General features: G+C 39.4%; 1 protein-coding gene across 3 annotated transcripts in view; it reads right to left on the bottom strand.

Moving 5' to 3' along the window:
* TBXA2R (thromboxane A2 receptor) overlaps positions 1-26,426 on the bottom strand; it is a 34,852-nt gene that overhangs the window by 2,888 nt on the left and 5,538 nt on the right. For 2 of the 3 annotated variants that reach the window (XM_074307549.1, XM_074307541.1), the window contains exon 2: positions 2,505-3,437. In XM_074307549.1, the coding sequence (XP_074163650.1) occupies positions 2,505-3,341 (837 nt within the window). In that variant the 5' untranslated portion in view covers positions 3,342-3,437. Of the gene's footprint in view, positions 1-2,504; positions 3,438-5,246; positions 5,353-26,426 lie in introns of those variants that run through there. The other variant, XM_074307559.1, reaches the window with a different exon arrangement.

Here is a 26,426-nt window from a genome sequence, read left to right on the forward strand (position 1 = left end):
TCCCCTCTTATTCCCCAAAACAACATCTGGTGGTTCTTGTGCCTGGGGCATCCCCAACTGATTAAAGGGGATGAAAAACGTCTTCAAGTGGATTTTTTTGAGGGCTGGGAAGAACACAAGATGAGTGGATGTCCTTTTTCCTCACAGTCAAGGCTAGATCATGTGGGTTTGTGATTTTTTTCCCCTTTTGTGGGAGCACTTGTGTATAAAAGACCATTATTATCAGTGGGGGAAGATGTCTGCTCAGCCAGATCTGAGTCAATGTCAAGCCTGTGAACAGCCAGACTTGCAACTGGAGCAAAGCCCCGGCTACCCCTTCCTAGTTACAGACCCTCTTATCTCTTCAGTCTTCTCTGGGAATCCATATCTTCTGAGGGCATGACTCCATCCCCTCCCCAAAGCTCCATTTCCATATTTTTAACTTCTTTTGGATATCTCTGCCTGGACATCCTGCTAGCACCTCAAATTCTCTCTCCATAAATTCTTTCTATCAAAGGTAACACCAGCCTTTCAATCAAACTTGACTTAACTAATTTTTGGAGGCAATCAGGGTTAAGGGACTTGTCCAGAATCACACAGCTAGTAAATGCCTAAGGCTGGATTTGAACTCGGGTCCTCCTCATTCCTGCACTATCCACTGTACCACCCAGCTGCCTGTCCTTAAACAGAATTTATTACTAGTAACTGGATACCAATTCAGTCAAATACATTTTCAAATGATTTTATATTTTAAAAATCACTTTTTTCTTACTTTTGGCATTCTATATTGCCTTAAGCTCTGAGTTATCATAATATCCTACTATGAGAACTTATCTCATTGTAGAGACCACATTACAATTTAATTTCAGTACAAGTTTTGACAAAATCAAATCTGTATTTATAATCACCAAAGATGATCATTCAAAAATCTCCTTTTTTCCCAAAGCTTATTAGCTACCTATTGGTATAATTTTTGATATTACCTTTGATTTTTTTCTAGTCCTTCCCTCCTTCTATTGCTCTAATCAGTTGTTATGTCCCATCTTTTCTATCTCAGTGATATCTCTTACATATGGTTCCTCCTTTGGGCTCCCTCATCTCAACTCACTTAAAATTGTCAGATCTTCCTCCCTGGTTTTCTCACCTCCTCTTCAATCTATACTAGTGTTCAGTAATCTTCCTTTACATTTCTATAATGAGATCACTCTTTCCAAAAAGTTTCACTGGTTCTCTTTTGCCTAAAGAAGACAGTTTAAACTTAGGACCCTGGTCTTACAGGCTCTGCCCTTGCCCCCCCCCCCTTACTCTCCTTCTCTTCCTTTATTCCCTTCTCTTTCTTCTAACCCTAACCTTCACTTTTCCCCATTAGCGACTCCTACTCTTACAACCAAAGACCTCATCTAATTTTTTAAATGTTTAATTATTTTTTCACCCACATTTATTTTTCTCAATTACATGTAAAGACAATTTTTAACATTCATTAAAAAATTTTTTTGAGTTCCAAATTTTCTGCCCCTTCTCTAAGATGGTAAGTAATTTGATATAGGTTCTATACTCACATAATATTTCTAATTTACCTTTTTCCTGAACCCCAAATGGCTGAAAATACTTCCCTGCTCCCCTGGTACCCCTCCTCCCCCTTATACCATCTCCATTGGACCAGGTTTCGAGACACCATCCTGAAGCCATCCCTGACACCTCCCTGCCCCCTCCTGGGCACCCCTTCCGCTCCCTGGCTGCCAAGTGCCAGCGATCTCCCCCTGCTCGAATTTCCACTAGTGCTAAGCTTGGCTCTCTTGGGCTCTACCACACTCCCTTTTCTCTGTATCTGTAACTTGCTCCTGGACTGTCCCTCGGTGGCAGATAAGTAGGATGCTTTTGCTGGTCTTCCCAGCTCTGAGCTTCCTGCACAGCGGGCGCCCAGTCAATGTTTATTGAATTGAACAGGGTTCATCCAGTGGATTCGTCTCATCTTAACAATTAGGGAAACTAAGGCCAAGAGAGTGGGAGGGACCTCTCCCCCTGCACTTCTACTCCCTTTTAAACACAGTTCTGAGATGGAAGAGGCTGATGAATTATTTATGACCCATAGCACTGATGCCGGCCTGGATTTGAGAAACCCACAAGACAGTAATGTGTTTAGCCCCCCAGCCCCAAACCAGCCAAACCATCCAGCTCACCCAGGGGCAGTTTGTTCAATTTACAGAAAACTCGGTTGAGGAATTGGGGGACGAGCTGAGTGAGATCCTCCACCTATTAGGTTTTCAATTTCCTGCAAGCTGACAAGGAAATTTCCTGGCAACTAAACTGGGTTAGTGCATTGGAAAGAGCTCCAGAGGGCAGGATCAGGGCTCCCCATAAGTCTCTCATTCTGTGACCTTCCCTCTAGGCCTTTGTCGGAGGACAGAGTGGACATCTGCACCAGAGGCCTTTTTTAAGGGCCTTTGGGTGGTTGGGACCAGGCCTAACCCCCCACTTTGGTCATTTGCTACAAGGGGCCGGTGGGCTGGGCCGGGGACACTCACCAACAGGGGCATCCAGCAGACAGTAGCCACCACCATGATGCCCAGAAGCTGGGCCATCATCTCCACCTCGCTGTCCCGTGGCCGCTGGCACGCGGCCTCTTGGTCGTGGTAGACGCGGCACAGGGTGATCACACTGATGGTGTTGAAGACGAAGGAGAGACCCACAGAGAAGGCCCCCAGCAGTGCAAAGAGCAGGCCGAAGGTCACGTCGCCCATTTGGGATCCCAGCGTCAAGAAGCACCAGGATCCAGGGTATTGGACAGTGTACCGCCCCAGGCCCACCACAGGCAGGAGCCCCAGGCTGAAGGCGGCCGCCCACACGAGTCCCACGGTGGTCCAGGCCCGGCGCTGGGATGCAGCTGCTGGGCGGGAAAAGGGCTGGTTGATGCCCACAAAGCGCTCAACTGCCATGGCGGTGCCCAGGAGGAGCGGGCTCAGGCCGAAGAAAACCATGGCTACTCCCATGAACCTGCACAGGTGGCAGCCAGGGTCGGTGCCGGTCCAGTCAAAGAGCGTGACGTGTTGGGAGACGGCCACGGAACCGGTCACAAACAGCCCCAAGAAGTCGGTGAGCACCAAGCCACAGAGAAAGGTGAGGAAGGAGGAGCGGGCACGGTAGCTGCTCACCCGGCGGGCACTGGCCAGCACCGCCAGGGCCAGCAAGTTGGAGGCCAGGCCCACGAGGCCAAAGATGGAAGCAAACCAGGGAGAAGCAATGAGCTGCCGCTCCTCCCGGCTGATGTTCACTGGGCGGAAACAGGGGCCCAGAGGGGCAGGGGCACTGGCGTTGTGTGGGGTGGGCACCAAGCATGGCGCCACCTCCCCCGGAAGGCACATGGCAGAAGCAGGGATCACAAACCCATTCCCTGGCTAAACCACTAGGAAAGATGGGGGGCTTCTGCCGGCAGCACTGGCTTCCACTTTGAAGGGACCCTGGGGATAAGACAGAAATATCTGTTATAATGGGACAGGAGAACCTTGGTTCCAGCCAGAAAGGAACTCTGCAACAAGGAGCGTCAGAGCTGGGGAGAGCGTTAAACCAGAGGAAGGCGGTCAGTCACTATGGGTTTATGAAGCTCTAACTGTGGGCCATGTGCTGTGCTAGGAGTGCAAAGAGGGGCAAAAATCGGTTCCTCGTTCTCAGGGAGCTCACATTCTAACGGGGGAGAGTGTGCAAATAATGTCCGTACAAGATATATAGAGATAGAGATAGAAAGATATATATATATATAAAGAGAGAGAGAGAGAGAGAGAGAGAGAGAGAGAGAGAGAGACAGAGAGAGACAGAGAGAGACAGAGAGAGACAGAGAGAGAGACAGAGAGAGACAGAGACAGAGACAGAGAGAGATAGAGACAGAGACAGAGACAGAGAGAGACAGAGACAGAGACAGAGACAGAGACAGAGTTATGGTGATATATATATAGAGAGAGAGAGTGAGAGATCCCTATCAGAGGGAAGGCGCTGGGAGTAGGGTAAGATAAGAAGTTGTAAAAAGCTTCCTGGAGATAATGGAATTTGTGCAGAGTCTTTAAGCAAGCCAGAGAAAACTGGGAAAGCCCAAGGGACAGATGGAGGATTCTATGCAGAGAACACAAGGAATGGAGAGATTATGTTGTAGGGAACAAGGGAGGGAGTAAAGTTTAAGAAGGCTTTTTATATGTCAAAGGCCAGAGTCTGAAGAAGAGAAAATTATAGGTGAGAAGATCCTGTCTTAGAGATCAACTAATAGGGTTTTTTCCCCTACTAAATTATAAGCTTTAATAAGGTTTGACTTTTCAGCGTCAAATTCTTACCTAGACTACTATTGATAAAGGATGAAAAAAAAAGAAAAGGGGGGAAAAGAAGTCATGTCTATTCAAAGCAGTTTCAGGAACCCTGCCTGGAACTTGCAGAATCTTTAAGACAATGAGAACAAAGGATTGAGAAGGGAAAGGAGAACTATATGGACCAAAGTTATTTCTACGTTATGATTCTTGTCGGGTGAGAACTAAAATATACACACGAAAAATTTGGCTCCTTGATAAATGCCTCCAGAGGTATAACTGCAACCTGAAATAAGTTAGGTCCACATAATGAACCAGAGTTCTAGACATCACATCCTACCAAAATTGCATCTGTATCTCAAGTGTGCTATCCTTTCATTTCTTATTTTAGTTCTGAATTCTGGGTACCATAGGACAAAAAAAAAAAAAAAAAGCTTTTACTTAACTGCATCCTTTTTGGTTTTGTAATTATTAACTAATTAATAATTGTGCTTAATAATTTGGATTTTTAATCATTTGGAATAAATATATTTGGATTTTTAGTTGTTCAAGCACAAACCCATCAAATATTCTTTTCAATTAAGTAACTCATTCAGCGTGCAAAAGAGACTTATCTATACCTCTTATAAAGTCATGCTTCATATAACTTATTTGTGCCAACTCTGTTATGAAAATCAAGAAAATAGAAAAGGAATTTAATTCAAAAAAATTGCCCAACTCAGTTTGATTGTTTGGGCCACTGTCATCTGTAGGGTCTCCATTTTCCTTATGCAATTATCTACATTTTGTCAGACAGACAACATTACAACATTTTAAACTATCATTTTTGTGACAGCTTTATAAGTCTTATTTGTTGTATGGCATGTGGTATGTAGTTGAGAGGAAGGAGAGATGATCGGAAAAGGAAAAGAGGCTATTTAGGTCCAGCTATTTTTTTTTTAAACAATTTAACAATTAAAACAAGTCCAAAAAAGTCACCTGGTAGGTCAGGGGATATGTTGCCTTGTCTGAACCTCTCAGGAAGGTTGAAGGGACTGTGGGGCAAGTATTTGGCAAATAGTCTAGGAACTAGAATCCCAGGATCTTCTTCCAAACCTTATATGCTTCTATTAAAAATAATAATAAAACAACTTCTGATCCTAAAAGAGGAAATAAGCACTCATTAAGCACCTAACCTGGGCTGGGCATTAGATTAAGCATTCTACAAGTATTAGCTCATTTGATCCTTACAATAACCCTGTGAGGGAGGTGCTGTTATTAATCCCCATGGGAAACTGAGGCAGAAGTTAGGCGACTTGCCCAGCTAGTGTCTGTGGCAGGATTAGGATTTCAAGTCTTCCTGACTCCCAGCCCACCCAGTCCTGAGAAGGGAGCGGGGACTTGGCCGTGGTCCTGACCCCTCCATAGATCTGGGGCTCCAGCCTCCTTGGGATGAAGTTCCCACACTTCCATCAGTTCCCTGAGCCTGGGTCTGTCCCCTTCTCTGTCCACTGAGCTGTTTCCGGGTCTCCTGGTGTGGGGGCTGGGGCTGAGGGGCTGCAGAAGGCAGAGCCCCTCCTTTGAGCCTCGTTTGGGAAGCCCCCAGACTGATGGGGGAGATCAGTGACTCCAGGCGTGGAGCAGAGATGCAGGGAGGAGGAAAGAGGTCAGTGAATATTAATGGATCTGAAGACTTGGCAGGGCAAAGGAGGTTACAGGGGCCAGACCATGGGGTGGTAGGTCACTGAAGTTCCGACTGGGAGCCCTAGAAGGTTCCTGAGTGAATGTGATTAGTCCAGTTCAGTGCTACAGTGAGAGTTTGGCCCTCAGTCCTGAAACCTGCCCCTGCCCTTTCCCCATCACGGTAATTGGGTCTCTGGCTGGGTCAACTCTCAGCTGGCAGTTGTCTTCCTCTTATCTCCTCTAATAAATTATCCAGGGGGAATCAACTCCTGGAACCAAGTTTCTCAGTTTCCCCGCTCTCGGGCCCCTGGCCAAAGTCTCGGAGAGCTCCGCCCTCCTTCTCACAGTCCCCCTGACCCCCATTTGTGAAGCAACAGAGCCACTCAATAGCTGGCCACATTTCTCTATGGCAGGGACACAGCTCGCCAGGGGCGGCCTGAACACAGCAGCACCCCCTTATTCTCCCTTCTCAGAAGGTCAGAGCTGCCTCCTCCAGTCCTAAGGCAGCAGCTGCTGCTTCTTGGACCTCCCATCTTCATCTTCCTCACCTCCCTGGCAGTCAGTTAACCAAAAGTCATTTGTGCAAAGGAAGAAAGATAAAACCCACTCCCTGCCTTGGGGCTCACAGCTTATGGGCAACGTGTAAACAACTGGCACCCAAGATGTCTGGAGACTAAATGGGGGTAACCCAAAGGAAGGCCCTCAGGGGAAAGGACCATGGGAGAGAGGTTTCCTGAAGAAGGAGGGACTAAGTAGCTGGGAGTAGTAGGGAACCAGGGAAGGCAGGAGGCAGAGAGAGAGAGATCCAGAGGGTGTGAGTGGGTGGGGGGAAAACAAGCAAAAAACGGACAGAATCGGAAGATGGACTGTTTGTTTTATCAGCCAGGAGGCTCGTGTCACTGTATGAGAGATTATATTTTAAGTATATGAAGAAAATGGTGAGAAGGAGCCAGGTTATGAAGGGCTCTGAAAACCAGACTGGATTTTCTATTAGATTCTGTGGGTGATAGAGTTTGGAGAGTCCTTAGAATTTTTCTCATTAAAACCTGGCTTTTACAGATGAGGAAACTGAGGCACAAAGTGGAAGTCCATTGCTTAGGGTCACACAGCTGTCATCTAGGGCAACGAGACCCAGGCCCCATGGCTTTCCAGGACGCCTTCCATTTCCAGGCTCACTTCTCACCTGCAATATCTCATCTATACTGAACAGGGGTATCAGAAATTGAAGGGCCCGGGAACCTGGTTTCCATTTTTGGCAAAATCACAGAGCAGATTAAAGAGGAGGTTAGTGAACCTCTAGAAAAAGGAAATGCTGATGAAAAAGAGCTAGCATGACTTCAGCAACTAATTTCCTTTTTTCAATGAGGTCATTTGACTGGTAAGTGACAGTCATTCTGTCTATATAAGTTAATCTAGATTTTAGCAGAACTTGTAAAAGCTTTTCATGCCGCTCTTGTGGTCAGTTAGGTGACGTGGGCTACATGGTTAGGTGGTTTCAGAACTGGCTAACTGGCTGGAGTCAAGAAGTCATCAAGAGTTCAATATCAACTTAAAAGGGGGTCTCCAGTGGAGTGACTAAGAGAGCCCTCTTTTTTTCCCTTTCCTTCTCACTTAATGGTATTTTACTTTTTCTACTTACATATAATAATAGTTATCAAAACATTCACTTTTATAAAAAATTATTTTTCTCTCCAAGACAGCAAGCAATCTGATATGGGTTAGACAAATACAATCACGTTAAACATATCTCCACGTTAATTGTTTTGTGAAAGAATCAGAACAAAAGAGAATACACATGAGAAAAAAAAGAAAAAAGCAACAAAAAATGAAAATAGTATGCTTTGATCTGCCTTCAGACTCCATATTTCTTTCTCTGGATATGAATAGCATTTTCCATCATGAGTCTTTTGTGATTGTCCTAGAAAGGATTTCTCTTTTTGATCCTGAAATTAATATTTTTATTAATGGTTTGGATAAAGATATGGATGGTATTCTTATCAAACATGGTTGAAAGGATCAAGATCTAAATGTTAGATTCTAAGATAAAATTTAATTGGGAAAAAGAGGAAATTTTACACTTGGATTTAAAAAAAATAAATCCATAAAAGAATGAGATAAGGTATTGTGTCCACATAGTGGCTTACTTGAAATAGATCTAGGGATTACAATGGACTGTAAGTTCAATTTGAACCAACAGTGTATTATGGAAGCCCACAAACTCTAATACATAAAACTCCACAGAGAGAGACATGTTGTCCAGGACAAGGGAGCTACTTTATTCTGATCAGATTTGTGTTCAGTCTTGGGAACCACATTTTAGGAAGGATATGGATGTTAGAGAGGGTTTGGAGAAGGGCGTGAAATAATACCATATGGGGACATGGTAAAGAAAATGAGGATGTTCAATCTGGAAGTATTGAACGGGTGGTTGGAGTGGGAGAGGGCAGTATTATTGTTTTTTTCAAATATTTGAAGGTTGTCAGGTAAAAGAGGGATTATCCTTGTTTTATTTGGCATCAGAATACAGAAACAGGAACAATGGATGGAAGTTACTGAGAAGCAGATAAAGGCTTGACATCAGGAAAAACTTTTTAAAAATCAAGGCCATTTAAGAGTAAAATTGGTTTCCCTGGAAAGTAGTGAACTCCCATCACTGGAGATTTTCAAGGAAAGACTGAATGGCCATTTGTCAGGCACTTGTTATCAAGGGGATTTTGTTGAGATGTGTGTTGGATTGAGTGCTGAGATTTCATGATTCTGTGATTCTCCTCTTCCCTATCCCAGCCTTCAACTGCTTTGTTTAGGAAGCTCTTCCTGACCCCAACACAGCTCAGGACTAGATCTTAGGATCAAGGTAAGTCAGCTCAGACCAGGATGCGGAGGTCAGGGAGTGTCAGAGTCTCTCTGGCCAGTCATAGCTTCTAGGGCCATGGCTTTTCCCACCCCTTCCAAGTCAAGGGTCTGTAGATTGGATTAGGAAAAGATTTCCTTGATACTCAAATAGAGGAAAGAGAAGGAGGAGGGAAGAGAATAGGTCCCTAAAGGGATGAGTCTACCTAACAAAGGTTGAATTCCACCAACGGCTATTATCACACACAGATATAACTCCCCCAGGACCTTCCACCCAGACCTAATCCTTCTATCTTGAGAAGAAACAGAGCAAAGGATTGAGAAATGAATAGATAGGGATAAAATGGAACCCCAGGGGTAAGACCAGGGCCTCTTTCCCTCCTCAAATAATAAAATACCCCATGTCTATTTTCATAACCAAGTACAATTTACAAAGCACTTTATGATGTCAGCATTGTAAAGATCAATAATCCCTAATTTTTTTTAAAAAGACGAGTCTCACAACATAGCATTCTTATTCTTTCTGTTGTTGTTTGTTTGCATTTTGTTTTCTTTCTCAGTTTTTTTTTCCTTCTTGATCCGATTTTTCTTGTGTAGCAAGATAATTGTATAAATATGTGTAGATATATTGGATTTAACGTATATTTTAACATATTTAACATGTATTGGACTACCTGCCATCTAGGGGAGGGGGTAGGGGGAAGGAGGGGAAAATTTGGAACACAAGATTTTGCAAGAGTCAATGTTGAAAAATTACCCATGCATATGTTTTGTAAATAAAAAGCTTTAATTAAAAAAGTTGGGTTTCCTCACGTCATCCAGGTTGAAGGTTCAGGGGTTAATTACACTGATTATCCCATTAGTGATCATCACTGCTCAGAACTCCTGGGTTTAGGAGATCCACCAGCCTCAGCTTCCCCAGTAGCTCAGATTTCAGGACCATGAGGAAAATAGGCTTAAGAGAAGCAAATTAATGTCCAGTGTCACGCAGCTAATGGGATTCAGAACTAGAAACTGCTTCCACAGTTCCTGGTTCCACATTCAGGGTTCCTTTCACTATCCCTTGCAAACTAATTTTATCTTGGTCTCCTTCCTCCTCAGGTTCTTGGAACACCCCCTGTGGGCAAGAGCGAGTGTGTGTGTGTGTGTGTGTGTGTGTGTGTGTGTGTGTGTGTAGGGATGTAGGGGGTTTGTGGGTGTCGTTTTTAGAAGTTACTAAAGCCTGGCTCTAGAAACCACATGTGAAAGATAAGCATCTCTCGGCATCTACCCTTTCTGAGGCTTTGGGTTCTGAGCTCAGTATCTTTCTGACACAGGATGAGGGAGCTCCTTCTGCACATATCTGAATTTGTTTCCAAATCCCCTTGCCTTCAAAGCCATCTCATTTGGAGTCTCTAACTCTGTTCCCCAAACTCTGTGATCCTTCCACTTAGTGCTAGTTTGAAAGTCATGGATAGGTTGGAGAATGTTCAGAGGAAAGAACCCCAAAGGCTCCAGAAGCTCAAGTTCATGTCACATTAAGACTGTTTATAGAAACTAGGGATAAGGCTGCTCCAAGGTGGAAGAAGTCATGAAATCATTGTTATTTGCTCTTAGTTAGGTCCTGACTCCAGATAGACACCATCCTTTCATTCCTCCCCCATCAGTTTTCTATCCTATTCACCATTGGAGCTATTTCAGACCTTCTTTTTTATTTTTAAGCTTCCCACTCTACCTCACCCTATCCTTCCTCTGAGGGCCTTTCCTCATATAAAAATGAAAAAATTGAGATCATTCACCAAGGAGCTCCCTCTTGTGCTATTCTTTTCATTTCACATTCTCCTGGTATCATTCCCCCACTTCCCCAATCCCCTCATTTACTTCCGTCTCTTTTGAAGAATGGTCCTTCTCCAGAGCACTGGACTGGAGTCAGGAAGATCTGAATTCAAATTTGCCTTAGACACTCACTAGATATATATAACCATGGACAAGTCACTTAATCAAGGGGAAAAGGAAATATCCAACTAATCTAATATCTTTGCCAAGAAAACCTCATCTTGGGTCACAAAAGCTGGCCATGACTGAATAATCGCTGTTATTGGTATATTATTTATTATCATTATATTATTATAATCTTTCTCCTTGCCAAGGCTAATATCATTATATGAACTCTTGATGCTCTCCCCTCTCATCTTCACTTACAGAGTACTTCTGCCATCAGCCCCTTCTTCCTAATCTCCGATCTCTTCCTGTCTACTGGCGCCTTCCTGGCTGCCTACAAACTTTCAGTTTCTCTCATTCTTAAAACCAAAACCAAAGTCCCTTACTAGGTTCCACCATTCTCGCTATTTATTGCATCTTCTAAACGAGATCTTCCTCAGTTTCTCTCCCTCCTATACCCCTACCCCAGTAACTAGAGATTTTTCCCATTGAGATTACTTTCCATCTTCTCAATATCTCTTGTATGTATCTAGTTATTTGTGTATCATATAATATGTGTGTATGTATGTATTTGTGTGTATATATACCACAATAGAATGTAAACTCCTTGAAGGCAGGAACTGCTTTTTGCCTTATCTCCAGGCCTTAACATAGTGGCTAGCACCTAGTAAACTCTAAATAAAGGCCTGTGGTCGTCTCTCTCTCTCTTCTCCATCATAGTGAAACTCCTCCAAAAACCTGTCTGCATGTGTGCTGCTTCTTCCTCTCCTCTCAATCTCTACTAAACTTACACTTTTGGCAAAACTGAGTCAAACTCACTGTTCCACTGAAACTTCTCCCCACTTTACCAGTCCCCAAATGGCCTTTTCTGACCACTGCAGCCTGTGAGGCTGCTGATCATCTTCTTTTCCTCTGTGGGTTTCCATGACTTGATCTCTCTGGGTTTTGTCCCACTTGTGAGACTGCACCTTCTCACTTTCCTTGGCTAGAACTTTATCCATGTCATGCCCACTAATTGTGGCTCTGCCTTGAATTTGCTTCCTTTTTCTCTCTATAACAAGTTGGGATCCCTGCCCTTAAAAAAAATTTTTTTTTTTTGATAACTCTGTTCCAAAATGGATGATTTCCTTTGAATCTTATGTGTTTTATTTTATGCATTTAAAAATGTATTATTCCAAGAATAGACTACAAATGGGGTTCATGACGCATAAAAGGGTGAGAACCTTAGCTCTGTTTCCACTTGTGATCTCCTAAACACCCCTGGTTTGTTTCATTTCTCTGACACTGACTTGCAAATCTACATATTCAGATTTTCTCTTTTTTTCTGAATTCTAACTTCATATCATCAACTGCCTATTGACATTTTGAATGGGAGGTCAACCCAAACCATCTAAAAAGATCTCATTATTTTCTCCCCTCTCACCAGCCCCTCTTCCTCCCTGGTCATTTCTATTTCAACAAAACCTCTCATATATTCCTCTTTCCTTTTCCTGATTCAACCCCCTGACTTCTTCCACTTTTGTGCAGCCTTATCCCCAGTTTCTATAAACAGTCTTAAAGTGACATAAACTTGCGCCTCTTGAGTCTTTTAGGTTCTTTCCTCTGAACATTCTCCAATCTATCCTGGTTGCTGGTAAATGTTTAACAATGGGCTTTCCACTTAACACTGTCAGGTTAAAAACCTGTTATTAAAAATAACAATATCGTGCAACAAGAAAATGGTATTTACACACATGTATTGTATTTAGGTTATATTGTAACACATGTAAAATGTATGGGATTGCCTGTCATCGGGGGGGAGGAAGTAGAGGGAGGGGGGGATAATTTGGAAAAATGAATACAAGGGATAATAATATAAAAAAATATATATATATATAATAAAAAATAAAAATAAAATAAAATAAAAATAAAAAAATAACAATATCTAGATATTATATATGGTACTTTAAAATTTGCAACATTCCTTACAAATATTATTTTATCCTCCCAATGACACTAGAAAGTATAATTGTTAGTACACTTGAGGAAATAGAGGCAGATAGAGGTAAAATAACACCCAGGATCTCACAGCTAATCAGCAGTATTTGAATTCTTGACATCAGATATAGAACTAACCACTGAACCACTTAGAACAATACATTTACAAGAAGCTTAGGGATCACCCAGAGTTATGAAATAAATAAAGATCCATCAATGGAAATGGCAAAGGAGCCATCAGACGTGTAGGAGAAAACCAAATGAAAACAGGGTCGTGAAAATCCAGAAAGAAATGAGTATTCAGGAGAAGGAGGTGATCCATAAAGTTCAGTGGCTCCCTATGACCTCCAGGGTCAAATACAAAACCTTCTCTCTTTAGCTTTTAAAGCTCTTTGGCTTAAAGCCAGCCCTTTAACACTGGTCCCCACATTGCCCCACTGTCTCCCATGGATGCTCTTCCTCCTCCATCCCAACTCTTAAGATTTCCTGGCTTTGTTATGACTTAACCCAAGTGAGCGCTCCTGCAGGTGACTTTTCCAGTCTCCCCAGCTGCTGGAGCATCCCTGGAAAGTGATCTTACAACACTTTGTATGTACCGTGTAAATACTCCTTATTTCTGTATCTCACACCCCGAATCCTTCCACCCCACCCAGCTTGCTTCTTAAAGGCAGGAGCTGGAGAGAACTTGAAGTACCTAAAAAGATTGTCTTGTGCTGAGGAATTTGTCTTGTTCTTCTTGGTGCTCCAGGGCAAGACTAGGAGCAATGAGTAAAAGTTGCAATTTATGTTTGATGTCAGAAAGAATCATCTAATTGGCTCTAATTTGTCCTAATTAGAGCTGTGCCAAATTGGAATGGGTTGCCTCCAATGATAGTAGATTTTTCTCTCCTTGGATGCCTTCAACTAATAACAAAGTTTATTTGGAAGAGCAAAAGATCAGGAACATCCAAAAAAAAAAAAAAAAAAAAAAAAAAAAAGGAAAAAAAGAAGTAAAGGAAGTAGATTCAATTATATCAGACCTTAAGAACATCGCTGAAGTGTATAAAAGGATAATTTTGATTCTTTTAAATTAAAATCTCATAAAAGCTATATAGCCAAGAATAGAGGAATACAGAAAATTGGGGAAAAATATTTCAAAAGCAATCTGCCAGATTGGATGTGATGAGGTTGAAATACTGCTGTAGTATATAGGAAATGATGAGCAGGTTGATTTAGAAAAATATAGAAAGACTCAGACCTTTGAAGGAAGATGCTATTCACCTTTGGAGAAACAAATGACAGGTCTGAAATTGGCATAATACATTCTTGCATGTGTGTATGAGTGTTTACATGTATGTTTGTAGATATTGATGTATATTATAGATATATACACATAGGTATATATGTATAGATATATTTCAAACAGATAGAGATATCCACCTTTAATTGTAGCCTTCTTTAGCATGGCAGGAGGAGGGGATAAAGGAGAAAAATAAAGTAAAAAGTACATAATAGATAACAAAAGAAAGAATAACAAGAAAATAAAGAACAAGGAACAAAGAAACAAAAAGCAAAGCTGGACAGCTTTGAAAACAATATGTAATATTTATTATATAGATGGAATTTTATTGCTTTATATTGAATCCTTATGGTCTGCTTTGTACATGGCAATGCATTTTTTTTCTTTTCTCATTTTGTATATGTTTAAAATTTTAAAAAATATTATATGGAAATATGTTTAGAAGAACTGCATGTATTCAAAGGTTATGAACAGATAAATTTTCAGATGAAGAAATTAAAACCATTTCTGGTCATATGAAAAAATGTTCTAAATCACTATTGATCAGAGAAGTGCAAATTAAAACAACTCTGGGGTACTACTACATACCTCTCAGATTGGCTAAGATGAAAGGAAAAAATATTGGGATTTGGGAAAACTGGGACCTTAATACATTGTTGGTGGAATTGTGAATGGATCCAACCATTCTGGAGAGCAGTTTGGAACTATGTTCAAAGGGTTATCAAACTGTGCATACCCTTTGATCCAGCCGTGCCATTACTGGGTCTGTATCCAAAAAATATTATAAAAAGGGGTAAAGGGACCTACATGGGCAAAAATACTTGTAGCAGCCCTTTTTGTAGTGATAAAAAACTGGAAACTGAGAGGATGCTCATCAGTTGGAGAACGGCTGAATAAATTGTGATATATGACTGTTATGGAATATTATTGTTCTGTAAGAAATGACCAGCAGGATGATTTCAGAGAGGCTTGGAGAGACTTACAGGAATTGATGCTAAGTGAAGTGTGTAGAACCAGGAGACCATTGTACACGGCAACAGCAAGATTATACGAAAATTAATTCTCATTGAAATGGCTCTCTTCAACAATGAGATGATTCAGACCAATTCCAATAGATTTGTGATGGAGAGAACTATCTGCATCCAGAGAAAAGACTATAGGGACTGAATATGGATCACATATAGTATTTTCACATTTTTTGTTGTTTGCATTCTTTTCTTTCTCATTTTTCCTTTTTTTGATCTGATTTTTCTTGTGCAGCATGATAATTGTGGAAATATATATAGAAGAATTGCACATGTTTGATATATTGGATTACTTGCCATCTGGGGGAAAAGGAAGGGGAAAAATTTGGAACACAAGGTTTTGCAGGGGTGAATGTTGAAAATCCATGTATTTTGAAAAAATAAAAAGTTATTATTATGTTTAAAAATTACTAAATGAAAATAAATTGACCATATGCAATCCCCACTCCCACATATGCACAATGGGCATGCTAATATACAAACATTCTTGTTAAAGATAGAAGCCCACAGGATAGACAGACGCTGATATATAGACAAACACATGTTCAGGGATATACTGACACTCTCAAGACCAGCTGACCTGAGATTTAGTTGGGCTGGACTGAGAACTAGCGCCGGGCCTGAGTGGGCATTCCTGGCTAGTGGTTTTAAGTTCTTGCCTCCCTGTCCTTGTTCACCCAGGTTACGGGGAGTATCAGGATTCTGGAAAGCAGAGCCTGTTTGCTATGGCCTCCCTTCTCCTGCTGCCTAGGGTTTGCTGAGGCAGTGTTACAGATAGTAGTTGGGTAGAATGGCTTGGGTCCCTCCCCTCCCTTTGAATCTTTTTCCAGGGGAATGTTGATTTAAAAAAACAAATCCCCAAATGCAGATATTTATAACAACATTTTTTGTGATAGCAAAGGACTATAAGCAAAGGTAGATAAATGCTTATCAGCTGAGGGATCAGTCTGATCAGTCATTTTGGTCCTCAACTACCAACCAACTGAATTCAATGTAAAATTTGTCATTGTTTAGTTTCTCAGCTATGTCTGACTCTTCATGACCTCATTTGGGGTTGGGGTTTTCCCAGCAGAGATCCTGGAGCAGTTTGCCATTTCCTTTTCCATTTTACAGATAAGGAAACTGAGGCACACAGGATTAGGTGATTGGCTCAGAGTCACACAGCTGGGAAGTGTCTGAGGCAGGATTTGAACTCAGGAAGTTGAGTAGTGGTGCTCTGCAATACAGAGCTCCCTACCTGCCCTTAATGTAATATCATTCTTAGAAATAAGGACTACAGACACAGAGTAAAATGTCATGGAAAAACAGAAGATATTAATTATATATCTATATCTCTATATATATTTAAAACCCTAAGATCTTTAAATCTTTCTGATCATTATCTTCCTGATTCTTGCTTGTTTGTTCAGACTGAGAGGAAAAGAAACGCTGTCTTCTTGGTCCTCAGATACCTCCCCACCCTTAATCTTTCTCAAAGTGGGTTCTTGGGGAAGAGCAAGCGAACAACATACCTACTATGCGCCAAGCATTACACTAAACAATTTACAAATATTATCTTATTTGATCCTCACAGCAACCCTGAAAGGTAGGTGCTATTATTGTCCCCATTTTACAGCTGAGGAAACTGAGGCAAATATAAGTGAATTAGATAAGTGGATGTCTGAGGATCACACAGCTAGGGGCTATCTGAGGCTAAATTTGAACTCAGGTCTTCTTGATTCTAAACCTAATGATATTCTATTACTGTGCCACCTAACTACACAGGTGGGTAGAATCCAGGGGTTGGGGCAGCGTTAAATCAGTTCTGGGTCCTAGGGTCTCTGCTTGTTCAACATTCCCTTTCTTCTTCCTCTTTCCCCTTCCTCCTCCTCCTTCTTCTCTCCCTTCTCCTCCTCCTTCTTCCTCTTTCTTCTTCTTCTCCTTTTCCTTCTTCCATTTTTTTCTCTTCCTCCTCTTTCTCCTCCTTTTTTCCCTTCCCTTTCCTCTTCCTCCTCCTCCTCCTTCCCCTTCCTCCTTCTTCTTCCCTTTCCTCTTCCTCCTTCTTCTTCCCTTTCCTCTTCCTCCTTCTTCCCCTTCCTTTTCCCTCCAGAACTCGGGTCTCTCAGGACATTTAAAGCTCTCAGACTTCAGGACAGTCAGTGCCAGAAGGAGTCTGAGTCCAGGACTAGGGGATATAGAGCAGGAGTCTGGATGCTAGGGGGAAGTCCCCCGGGGATAAGAAAGGAGAAGGGGATGGATGGATGGGAACTGGAGGCTCTGATGCAAGGCACAGGGATATCCAAGGCCTAGAGGGCGATGACTAAGAGAGGAGAAGAAGCTCAGCTGGGGCGCAGCTGCTGGGATGGGCGAGGAGAAAATCCGCCATCTGGTAGCTTCCAATTCTAACTATTTTTGCTAACTCGGCTCAGTTGTTTCTTGTGAAAGGAATCAATCTGTCAACAAGCACTGGGGAAACATCCTTGCGGCCATGTTGACTCATGTCTTGCCCTCCAAGGTCCGCTTTGCTCTGATTTATGCCTTGCTACCGGACTTTGATGGTCCTCGAGAAGTGAGATTGAGGATTTGCGTAATTCATGCACAAGTCAAGATAGCATCCCCATGATGTCACTGGTCCTCTTCAGGAAAGAAGGATGGACCACAGCAACAAACCTCCATTCCTCATTAGATTAAAAACAATCTCTAAAAGCTCCCTTTACTTACAGAATTTACATTCCTTTCCGGTGTCCCCTGAATTTTGGCTTTCTTGAGACAAAACCTTGGTGGCCCTGTTCTATCCTGGTGAAGGATTAAGATTCAGACACTAATTGGGGAGAAGAGGATCTCACTTCAGGGGCTGAGCCAAGGGGAGATAGGGAAAATGGGAGATTAGAACTGGGCAAAGACAGAGTGAGTGGCTGGAAAGATAGAGGCAGAAGGGAGGGAATTCCAGCTTCCAGAGAAGACAGTGTGGGGCCAAGGGAATGGGATTCTGTTGGACCACCATTGGACTTGGGAATCTGACTAGTGGGTCTGGGAGCCAGGCCCACCGGGCCTCCAGTCTGCTCCTGCAAAAAAGCCCCATTCTGAAAGGCTTGTTCCAGCTCCACTGGGCAGGGCATTCCAGGATCTGCCTTTATTCTTCTTCCTCGGGGCTGGGCTCTAAGCTATGATTTTAGAATTCCAAGAATTCAGGAAGCCCAGAATCCTGGATTTATGAGTCCCTAGTTAGGAGCTTTGTGCCATAGAAGTCCGAGCACGTATCACTGTCTGGGAAGTAGACTTCCCGAAAACACTGGAGGCAATCTACTAATTAGAGTTCAGTGAAAGCAGATCTTTATAAGAAAAGAGTCTCTTATTGGAAAGCCTCCCCTCCTCTCTAATTGGGGTCTGCTGATTGTCTTGTCAGGAGAATTAGGAGCAAGTGCTAGGGAAGATGGCCTCTGATCCCATGGAAAAATCAGTTTTAATCTCTCTGTGTCTCAGCATCCTCATCTGTAAAATGGGGATAATAATAGCATCTCTTGGGGCACTAGGTGACACAGTAGATAGAGCAACAGACCTGGAGTCAGGAAGACCTGAGTTCAAATCTGTGTTTCAGACACTTAACACGTTCCTGGCTATGTGACGATGGGTAAATCACTTACTTCCAATTGCTAAAGAGAGAGAGAGAGAGGGAGAGAGGGAGAGAGGGAGAGAGGGAGAGAGGGAGGGAGGGAGGAAGGAAGGAAGGGAGGAAGGGAGGAAGGAAGGAAGGAAGGAAGGGAGGAAGACCCACTCATAAAGATTTTATAGATGAAAAAGCAGTAGCACCAAAGAAAAACATTAACTCTCTGCATTCTATATTTAGGCACAAGTTTTTCAGAAACAATTTCTTATTGAAGTTATTCTCTATCTAAGCATTTATTATTTATGCCAAACTGGCATGGTCTTACCATGCCCATGGACATTTCTCTTCCCCAAGACAATTTGAGGTGACACAGAAATATTAAACAAGGAAAAGACAATGACATGTTAAAATCTGGGGTTAATATCCCAGAACAGTGATTTAGAAATTCACTGAGTATTACTCAGTTCCCTCATTGACCATTCCTCTTAAGGATGAAAGGATTTACTCTTTAATATATTGATTTTTTTTTTTTCTGTAAGGATAAGGCATTGCTCTCAATAGGGTTATAGCCCAATCATTAAAGGAGCTGGGAAGACAATGATTTTTAGACGGATTTAAATATTCCTCCTTCTATCTTAATCTTGATTCTTAATACATTTGCATTTTCTTAGAAGGAAAGATCTGGAAATAATATTTTTTTCTTATTATTTTTCAGTTGAACTAAAAAGGAAATTTTCAATATGTTTCCGTAAGAGTGACTAATGGCTTAATTCCTGTAATTTTGAGTGATAATACTATTTATGATCTTTAAAGTTTTTATTGTTATTTTGAATATCAATCACAGTGACTTCTGGCTAACATGGCAGTGTGTTAAGACCTAGAAGAATCCCAAAACCATATAAATAACCCAGTGAAGCTCTAAAAATGTACCACAAGGATAACAATAAAGAAAATGAAAGAAATATTTATAATCTCTTCCCTCCAGTTAAAGATCGAACAAGAAATATATTTTTAAATAGACAAAAATATAATCTATGTCACAGCAAAAGCTACTGACTTGAAAAATAGATCAAAGAGAAATAATTTAAGTGCATTACCTGAAAGCTATGACCAAAAAAAAAAAAAAAAAAAAAAAGAGGCTAGACATTATATTTCAAGAAATCATAAAAGAAACTATCCAGATCTCTTGGGACGTGGGGGCAAAGTGAAAATAAAAAGAACCACCGGTCACCCCCTGGAAAAAAAAACAACACATGAAAATGCTAAGGAACATATAGATAAAATCCAGTTTTCTAATCAAAGGGGAAAAATATTTTAATCAGGCAGAATGAATTCAAATACCAAGGATTCATAGTCAAGATTACACATATTTTAGCAGGCACCTCTGTAAAGGAGTAGAAAATGTTGAATATGATATTCCAGAAGGCAAAGAATATAGGCTTACAACCAAGAATAATATCCAGCAAAATTAAATATGATTCTATAAAGGGGAAATATTTCTTCAGTGAAACAGATGACTCCCAAGTACTCCTGATAAAAAATACCAGAGTTGCAGAGAAAATTTGGAGTGCAAACACAGGCGTCAAGAACAACACATGAGTGAACATCCACAAAGAATTAAACAAGGATAAAATGTTTAAATTATAATATAAGGAGTCCTCTCTTAAGTCTATCATCATTGGAGGTTTATAGAGGGATGCTAATTAGGCAGAAGGCTTCATAATGTTCTGTTATGTTATCTTGAAAAAATGGGAGTAAGAGGAATAATCTGCAGCAGGGGAGGGCAAAGGGAGAAGAGCAAGTATACAAACAAAGAGGAAGGGGGAGAATGGAGGAGTGGGTGACACTTAAGTGTCATTTTCATCTGAACTAGTCAAAGGAAGAAATAATTAAAACATACATTTCAGCATAGAAATACATTTCACTAACCAGGGAAATGGGAGGAAAAGCTGAACAGAGAAAAAGAATAACTGGGAGGATAAATTAAGCAAAGGATGAGTTATGAGCCAAAAAAAAACTCTAATTAAGGATGCTCTAAAATATTTAGAGCAACTTTTTTTTTTTTTTGGTTTGGTGACATAGAACTGGAAACTGAGGAAGTATCCATCAATTAGGGAACGGATAAAAAATATGATATATAAATGTGATGGAATATCATTGTGTTGTAAGAAATAATGGAGAGGAAGAGTTGTAAGAACTGATGCAGAATGAAGAAAAGACCCAGGAGAATAATGTATACAATAATGACAATATCATAAAGAAAAACAACTTTGAAAATCTTAGAAACTCTGATTAGCATAAGGATCAATAACAATTTCAGAGTATTCTTGATGGAAATACTGCTTACTTCTTGAGAGAGAAGTGAAGAATTTAAGGTGTATAACTAGGCTTTTTTTTGATATGATCAATGACAATTGCTTAATTATATATGTTTGTAACAGGTTTTGTTTTTATTTCTCAGTTGGGAGAGGGGTAGGATGGGAGAAAGAAAGGGAAGATTTTTCCTGAATGAAAAATAAATTTTAATTAAAAATAAAACTATAGGCCAATATGCTAGTGACTATTGACATAAAAATATTAAGTAAAATTTTAGTAAAAAGGAGATAACAATATATTTTTAAAATTACAAAGTAGGACTAAAGTAGATTTGTGACAAATACAGAGTTGATTCAGTATTAGGTAAATTGTAAATAAAAGACAATATTAATATGAATACTAATAAAATAATGATTACTTCAATAAATACTGAAAATACTTTTGACAAAATTCAAAATGTATTTCTGTTAAAAAAAAAAGAACTCACTAAAACTTAGGAATAAATGCACTTTAAAAAAAATAACTTTTTAAAATCAAAGGGCAAAATTATGTATTATAGAAAAAGGTTAGAGGTCTTTCCAATATAATCAAGGATAAAACAAAGGTGTTCATTATTACAATTATTATTTCACATAGTTTTAGAAATGCTTGCTATAGAAATAAGATAAGAAAAATAAATTGAGGAAGAGCAGCTGGGTGACATAGTGGGTAGAGCATCAGCCCTGAAGTCAGGAGGATCTGATTTCAAATTTGACCTCAATTATCCCTTCCTAGCTGTGTGATCCTGGGCAAGTCACTTAACCCCAATTGCCTTAGCTAAATAAATAAATAAACTAAGGAAATAAACACAAAGAAGAAACAAAATTACCACTTTTTTTGCAATGATAAAATGGCGTATCTAGTAAACCTCAAAAATTCAACTAAAAATCAGTTGGAATGATATCTTTAAGTAAAGCTGGAAATTATAAAATAAATCCACAAAACTCATCAACATTTCTGCCAACATATTGTCAACAAAACTCAGCAGGAAAAAAAATAGAAGTGTTCCATTCAAGTAGCTACAGAATGCATAAAATATCTGGAACTCTACTTATCAAGACACATATGGGAAGCTATGTGAACTTTTTGAAAAAATACTTTTTGCAGAAATAAAGAAAAGTCAAACTGGAGATGAATAACTACATATATATGTATATATATTCTGTGTATAGAAGAAACATAATTCTACTTCAACTAAATTGCACATTGAGTGTTATACTAATCAAATTTCTAAAGAATTTCTTTAGAGTGCTAGAAAAAATAATAATGAACAAAAGATGAAAAATTGCAAGCAATAATAAAAAAGTAGGAAGGAAGGGGGTCAAATTTCAAACAAGACTACCTAAGCAGTAATCATCAAAATTATTTTGTACTATCTAAAGCAAAATGAGGTTGATCAGTGAAACAGATAAGGTGTAAGACATATGGAGACAAATGAGCAATCAACATATTAACATAGTGTTTTATAAACCTAAATACCTCAATTACTGAGATAAATTATTTTACAGAGTTTCTCTGAAACTGGAAAGCTGTCTGGCAGAATTTAGTACAGACCAATATCTCACATAATATACTGATGATATGCAATGGTATGTAAATGATATATGACCTAGATAGAAAAGGCCACATAGTGAACTAGTTAGAGAAACAAGGAAAGACATAGCTTTTACACTTGTAATTAGAGTTCACCAAACAAGGGACAGAGAGGATCATAGAAGATAAAACAGAAGTTTTGATAACATATCACTAAAAAGGATTGGTGATTTTTTTTTTTTTTTTGCATAAAAAACCCAATATCCTTAAGTTTAGAAGGGAAATAGCTATTTGGAGAAAAAAAAATCTTTGCAGCAAGTTTCTCTGATAAAGCAAAGGTCTCCTATCCAAAATATATAAAGGAGCCAATTGAGAGAATAAGGCTGACGATTTTGTGCAGATCTGCCTCCCTTCAACTCAATTAACACGGAAGTCAAGATATCACCCTATTTGTTCTCTGTATAATAAATAAATGTTAAAATGTATGAATAAGCATTTATATGAATAAATAAATAAATGGTCAAAATATATGAATAACTCTCAAAGGAAGAAATCAAAGCTTTAGCAGTCATATGAAAAATGCTCCAAATTATTAATAAATACAGAAATGAAAATTAAAGTAACGCTGACAATTATTGGGAGGGCTGCAGGAAACAAACTATATTGGTGGACTGTGAGCTGGTCTTGCCATTCTGGAAAGCAATTTGGAATCATACCTAAAAAGCTACTAAATTGTGTGTACCCTTTACTCAACTATACTGCTACTAATCATATATCTATATCTATATCTATATAATCAAAGAGACAAAAAAAACAAGAAAAAAAAACTTGATCTATACAAAAATGTTGATAGCATGTTTTACATAGCAATGTTTTATTACATCAAAAAATTGGAAACTAAGAAAGTGCCCATCAATTGGAAAATGACTGAACAATGAATGTCATGGAATATTACTGAAAAGGATGGTTTCTGAGAAATATGAGAGCATTTATATGAACTGATGCAGAGTAAAATGAGCAGAATCAGGAAAACAATTTATACAACAACCCCTAAGTAAAGACATATTTGAAAGAATTTGAGAATTCTGATCAGTATAATGATCGAACTCTATTCCAGAGGATTGATTATGAAGCCTACTATCTTTTTTCTAAGAGAGCAGTGATGGACTGAAGGTGTGAAACGAGATTTATACTTTCTAATATGACCAATGTAAGAATTTGCTTTAATTGAGTATGTATAATTGTTTAGAAGGGTTCCTGTACAAGAGTTTCAGCCCTTTACAGCTTCCCTCCCTTCACTTTGAGTAAAGATTGGGGGAAGAATAGAGAGATTAGGAATAGGTGTGCAAAAGAAAGAAATAAGGAAGGAATGAAGAAAAAAAGAAAAGAGAAAGGAAAGAAAGAAAGGGGATAAAGAAGGAAGAAGGGAATGAATGAAGGAAAGATGGAAGGAAGGAAGAAAGAAAAGGAAAAAAGGGTTGCTGAAGCTTTTTTTTTTTTTTTTTTTTTTTTTTTTTTTTTTAATGCACAGAAGAGAACAGATGGGCCAAAAAGAAACAGAGAAGCAGTATTGCTTTGTTACTTGTTGGATTTATTCTTTGCTTTAAAAAAAAGCAATATGTACTTTATAGCAATTTTCAGAATCATGTACAATCCTCCTATTCTGATTCTATTTTGTATATTGAAAAGCTAACTTTATATGGTCTTTGTATAATTCCTGTGTATTTAAGTTTGTGTTGCCTCTAGTGGGGATTTCTTCTGTGTCCATTTAGTCAAGTGTAGCCTCTTTCTGTCTTCATTTTCTTGAATTCCATTTCCATTTTCTCTTAGAATCAATCACATGCCAAGCTTTTTGCTGGCTATTGTGTAAAGTGATATTAGTTCTAATTTTCCATTATCCTTCTTCACAATGTTAGTGGAGTTTTTATTATAATCTAGTGTTGTTCTTGGTGTCTGGTTCTCTAAGACATCAGCTGGTTTTTGAACAGAGAAGTCTCTGAGCTCATTTGAGTTCTTCATTGTGGCAACTCTTTTTACATTGGTTAAATTTCTTTGAGTCGTGATATTAGTAATGTCTTTACTTTTATCTATTTTCTAATTTTTAGCTTGTTTAAATATAATAGGTTGGAACTACTGGAATTTCATGTACTATTTTCTTCTCATTTTTATTTTAATTTTCAGCTAATTTTGGCTTTTGTTTTTCGTTAGATAATGAGCTGGTTGTGTATAGATAATTTATTAGAAATTACTTTGATGTTAATAAATACTATGTCAGATGTCAATGAATAATAAAAAATCAATAAATCCTCCTTCCTTCCTTTCTGCCTGCTTAAGATAAAATCATTTTTGCTTTTTATGGTTTTATGGTAGATTCTCACTATGTTCTTAACTTTTGAATCTTTTCTTGAAGAATATATTCATACTCTATATGATGATCAATTCTGATGGGCGTGGCCCTCTTCAACAATGAGATGAACCAAATCAGTTCCATAGAGCAGTAATGAACTGAGCCAGCTACACCCACTGAAAGAACTCAGGGAGATGACTATGAACCACTATAGAATTCCCTATCCCTCTATTTTTGTCCGCCTGCATTTTGGATTTCCTTCACAGGTTAATTGTACACTATTTCAAAGTCTGATTCTTTTTGTACAGCAAAATAACTGTTTGGACATGTATACATATATTGTATTTAATTTATACTTTAACATATTTAGCATGTATTGGTCAACCTGCCATCTGGGGGAGGGGGTGGGGGGAAGGAGGGGAAAAATTGGAACAAAAGGTTTGGCAATTATCAATGCTATAACATTACTCATGCATATATCTGATAAATAAAAAGCCATAATAAAAAATATATTCATACTCTATACATAGAGCCTTCTGACAAAACTGCAAGCTTTTAGCCAACACTTTCTCAACCTGACTGTTTTTTCCAATATATTTTTACTTTTCACTCCTGCGCCCATCTTTACATTGAAGTCACAGCATATGCAGTTATGTGTTGATGTGGTTTGGAGGATCTTACTGAGTTTCTTTCCTTTTTTATCTTTTACAATAGATATTGTGAATAAACTTTAAAGTAGACCTTTCCATCAGAAGCACTTAAATTTGGGATGACTCAATATTACATGAAAGGCTATTTCTTATTTTCCTAGGACCCTTGTTGAAACCAACTTTGTCAAGTTCTTTATTTGCCTCTTTTGAAGAGTCTGAGAACCATCCTTCCAATTTATCTCTCAGTGTAGAGAGTAGAAGCCTAAATTTGATATCAGCAAGACTTGGATTCACCTCTACTCCAGACAATATGTCATATGACCTTGTCAAATCACTTAACCTAAATGACAATATGTCATATGACCTTGGTCAAATCACTTAACCTAAATGTCCTCATCTGAAAAATGGGAATAATAACAATACCTACTTGTGCAAAGCCCTTTATGAACCTTGCAGCAGTACATAATTTTCAGCTATTATTTTTAGTGTCAGTGCCTTTAAGCATTCCAGTTTCATTTATAACTAGTGACTGTTGAAGATGTGTTTTAGTTCTTTAGTTAAAGACATCACGACAACTAGAAGGTAGACTAAAAACAGGGATTTTCCTGGCAATCTTTGTCCCCTTTCCCCTAACTCTGACCCAGTGACCAGGAAGCACAAGGGAATTATCAGGGACTTAGAGCCATTCTGGATTTGATCTATTTCATGGGTGTAACTGGTAAAACAATTGATCATCTTGAATATTATTGTTGGGGTTGTATTTCTCTGCACTTAACCAAATATCTAGCTTTGACTTTAGGCTATAGAACAAGGGAGGGGGGGAGTTCCCTGGTCTTTGTCCTGATCAGACCCTATATAGGGCACTCAATCCAGTTTCCAGAACCACTTTTTTGACGGGCTATTGACAAAGTTTCCAGAGGACAATGACTAGAATGGAGAAGGAACTAAAAACCATGTCCTAGGAAGATCCTTTG

The sequence above is a fragment of the Sminthopsis crassicaudata genome, chromosome 1, assembly GCF_048593235.1.
Source record: "Sminthopsis crassicaudata isolate SCR6 chromosome 1, ASM4859323v1, whole genome shotgun sequence".
NCBI lineage: Eukaryota > Metazoa > Chordata > Mammalia > Dasyuromorphia > Dasyuridae > Sminthopsis > Sminthopsis crassicaudata.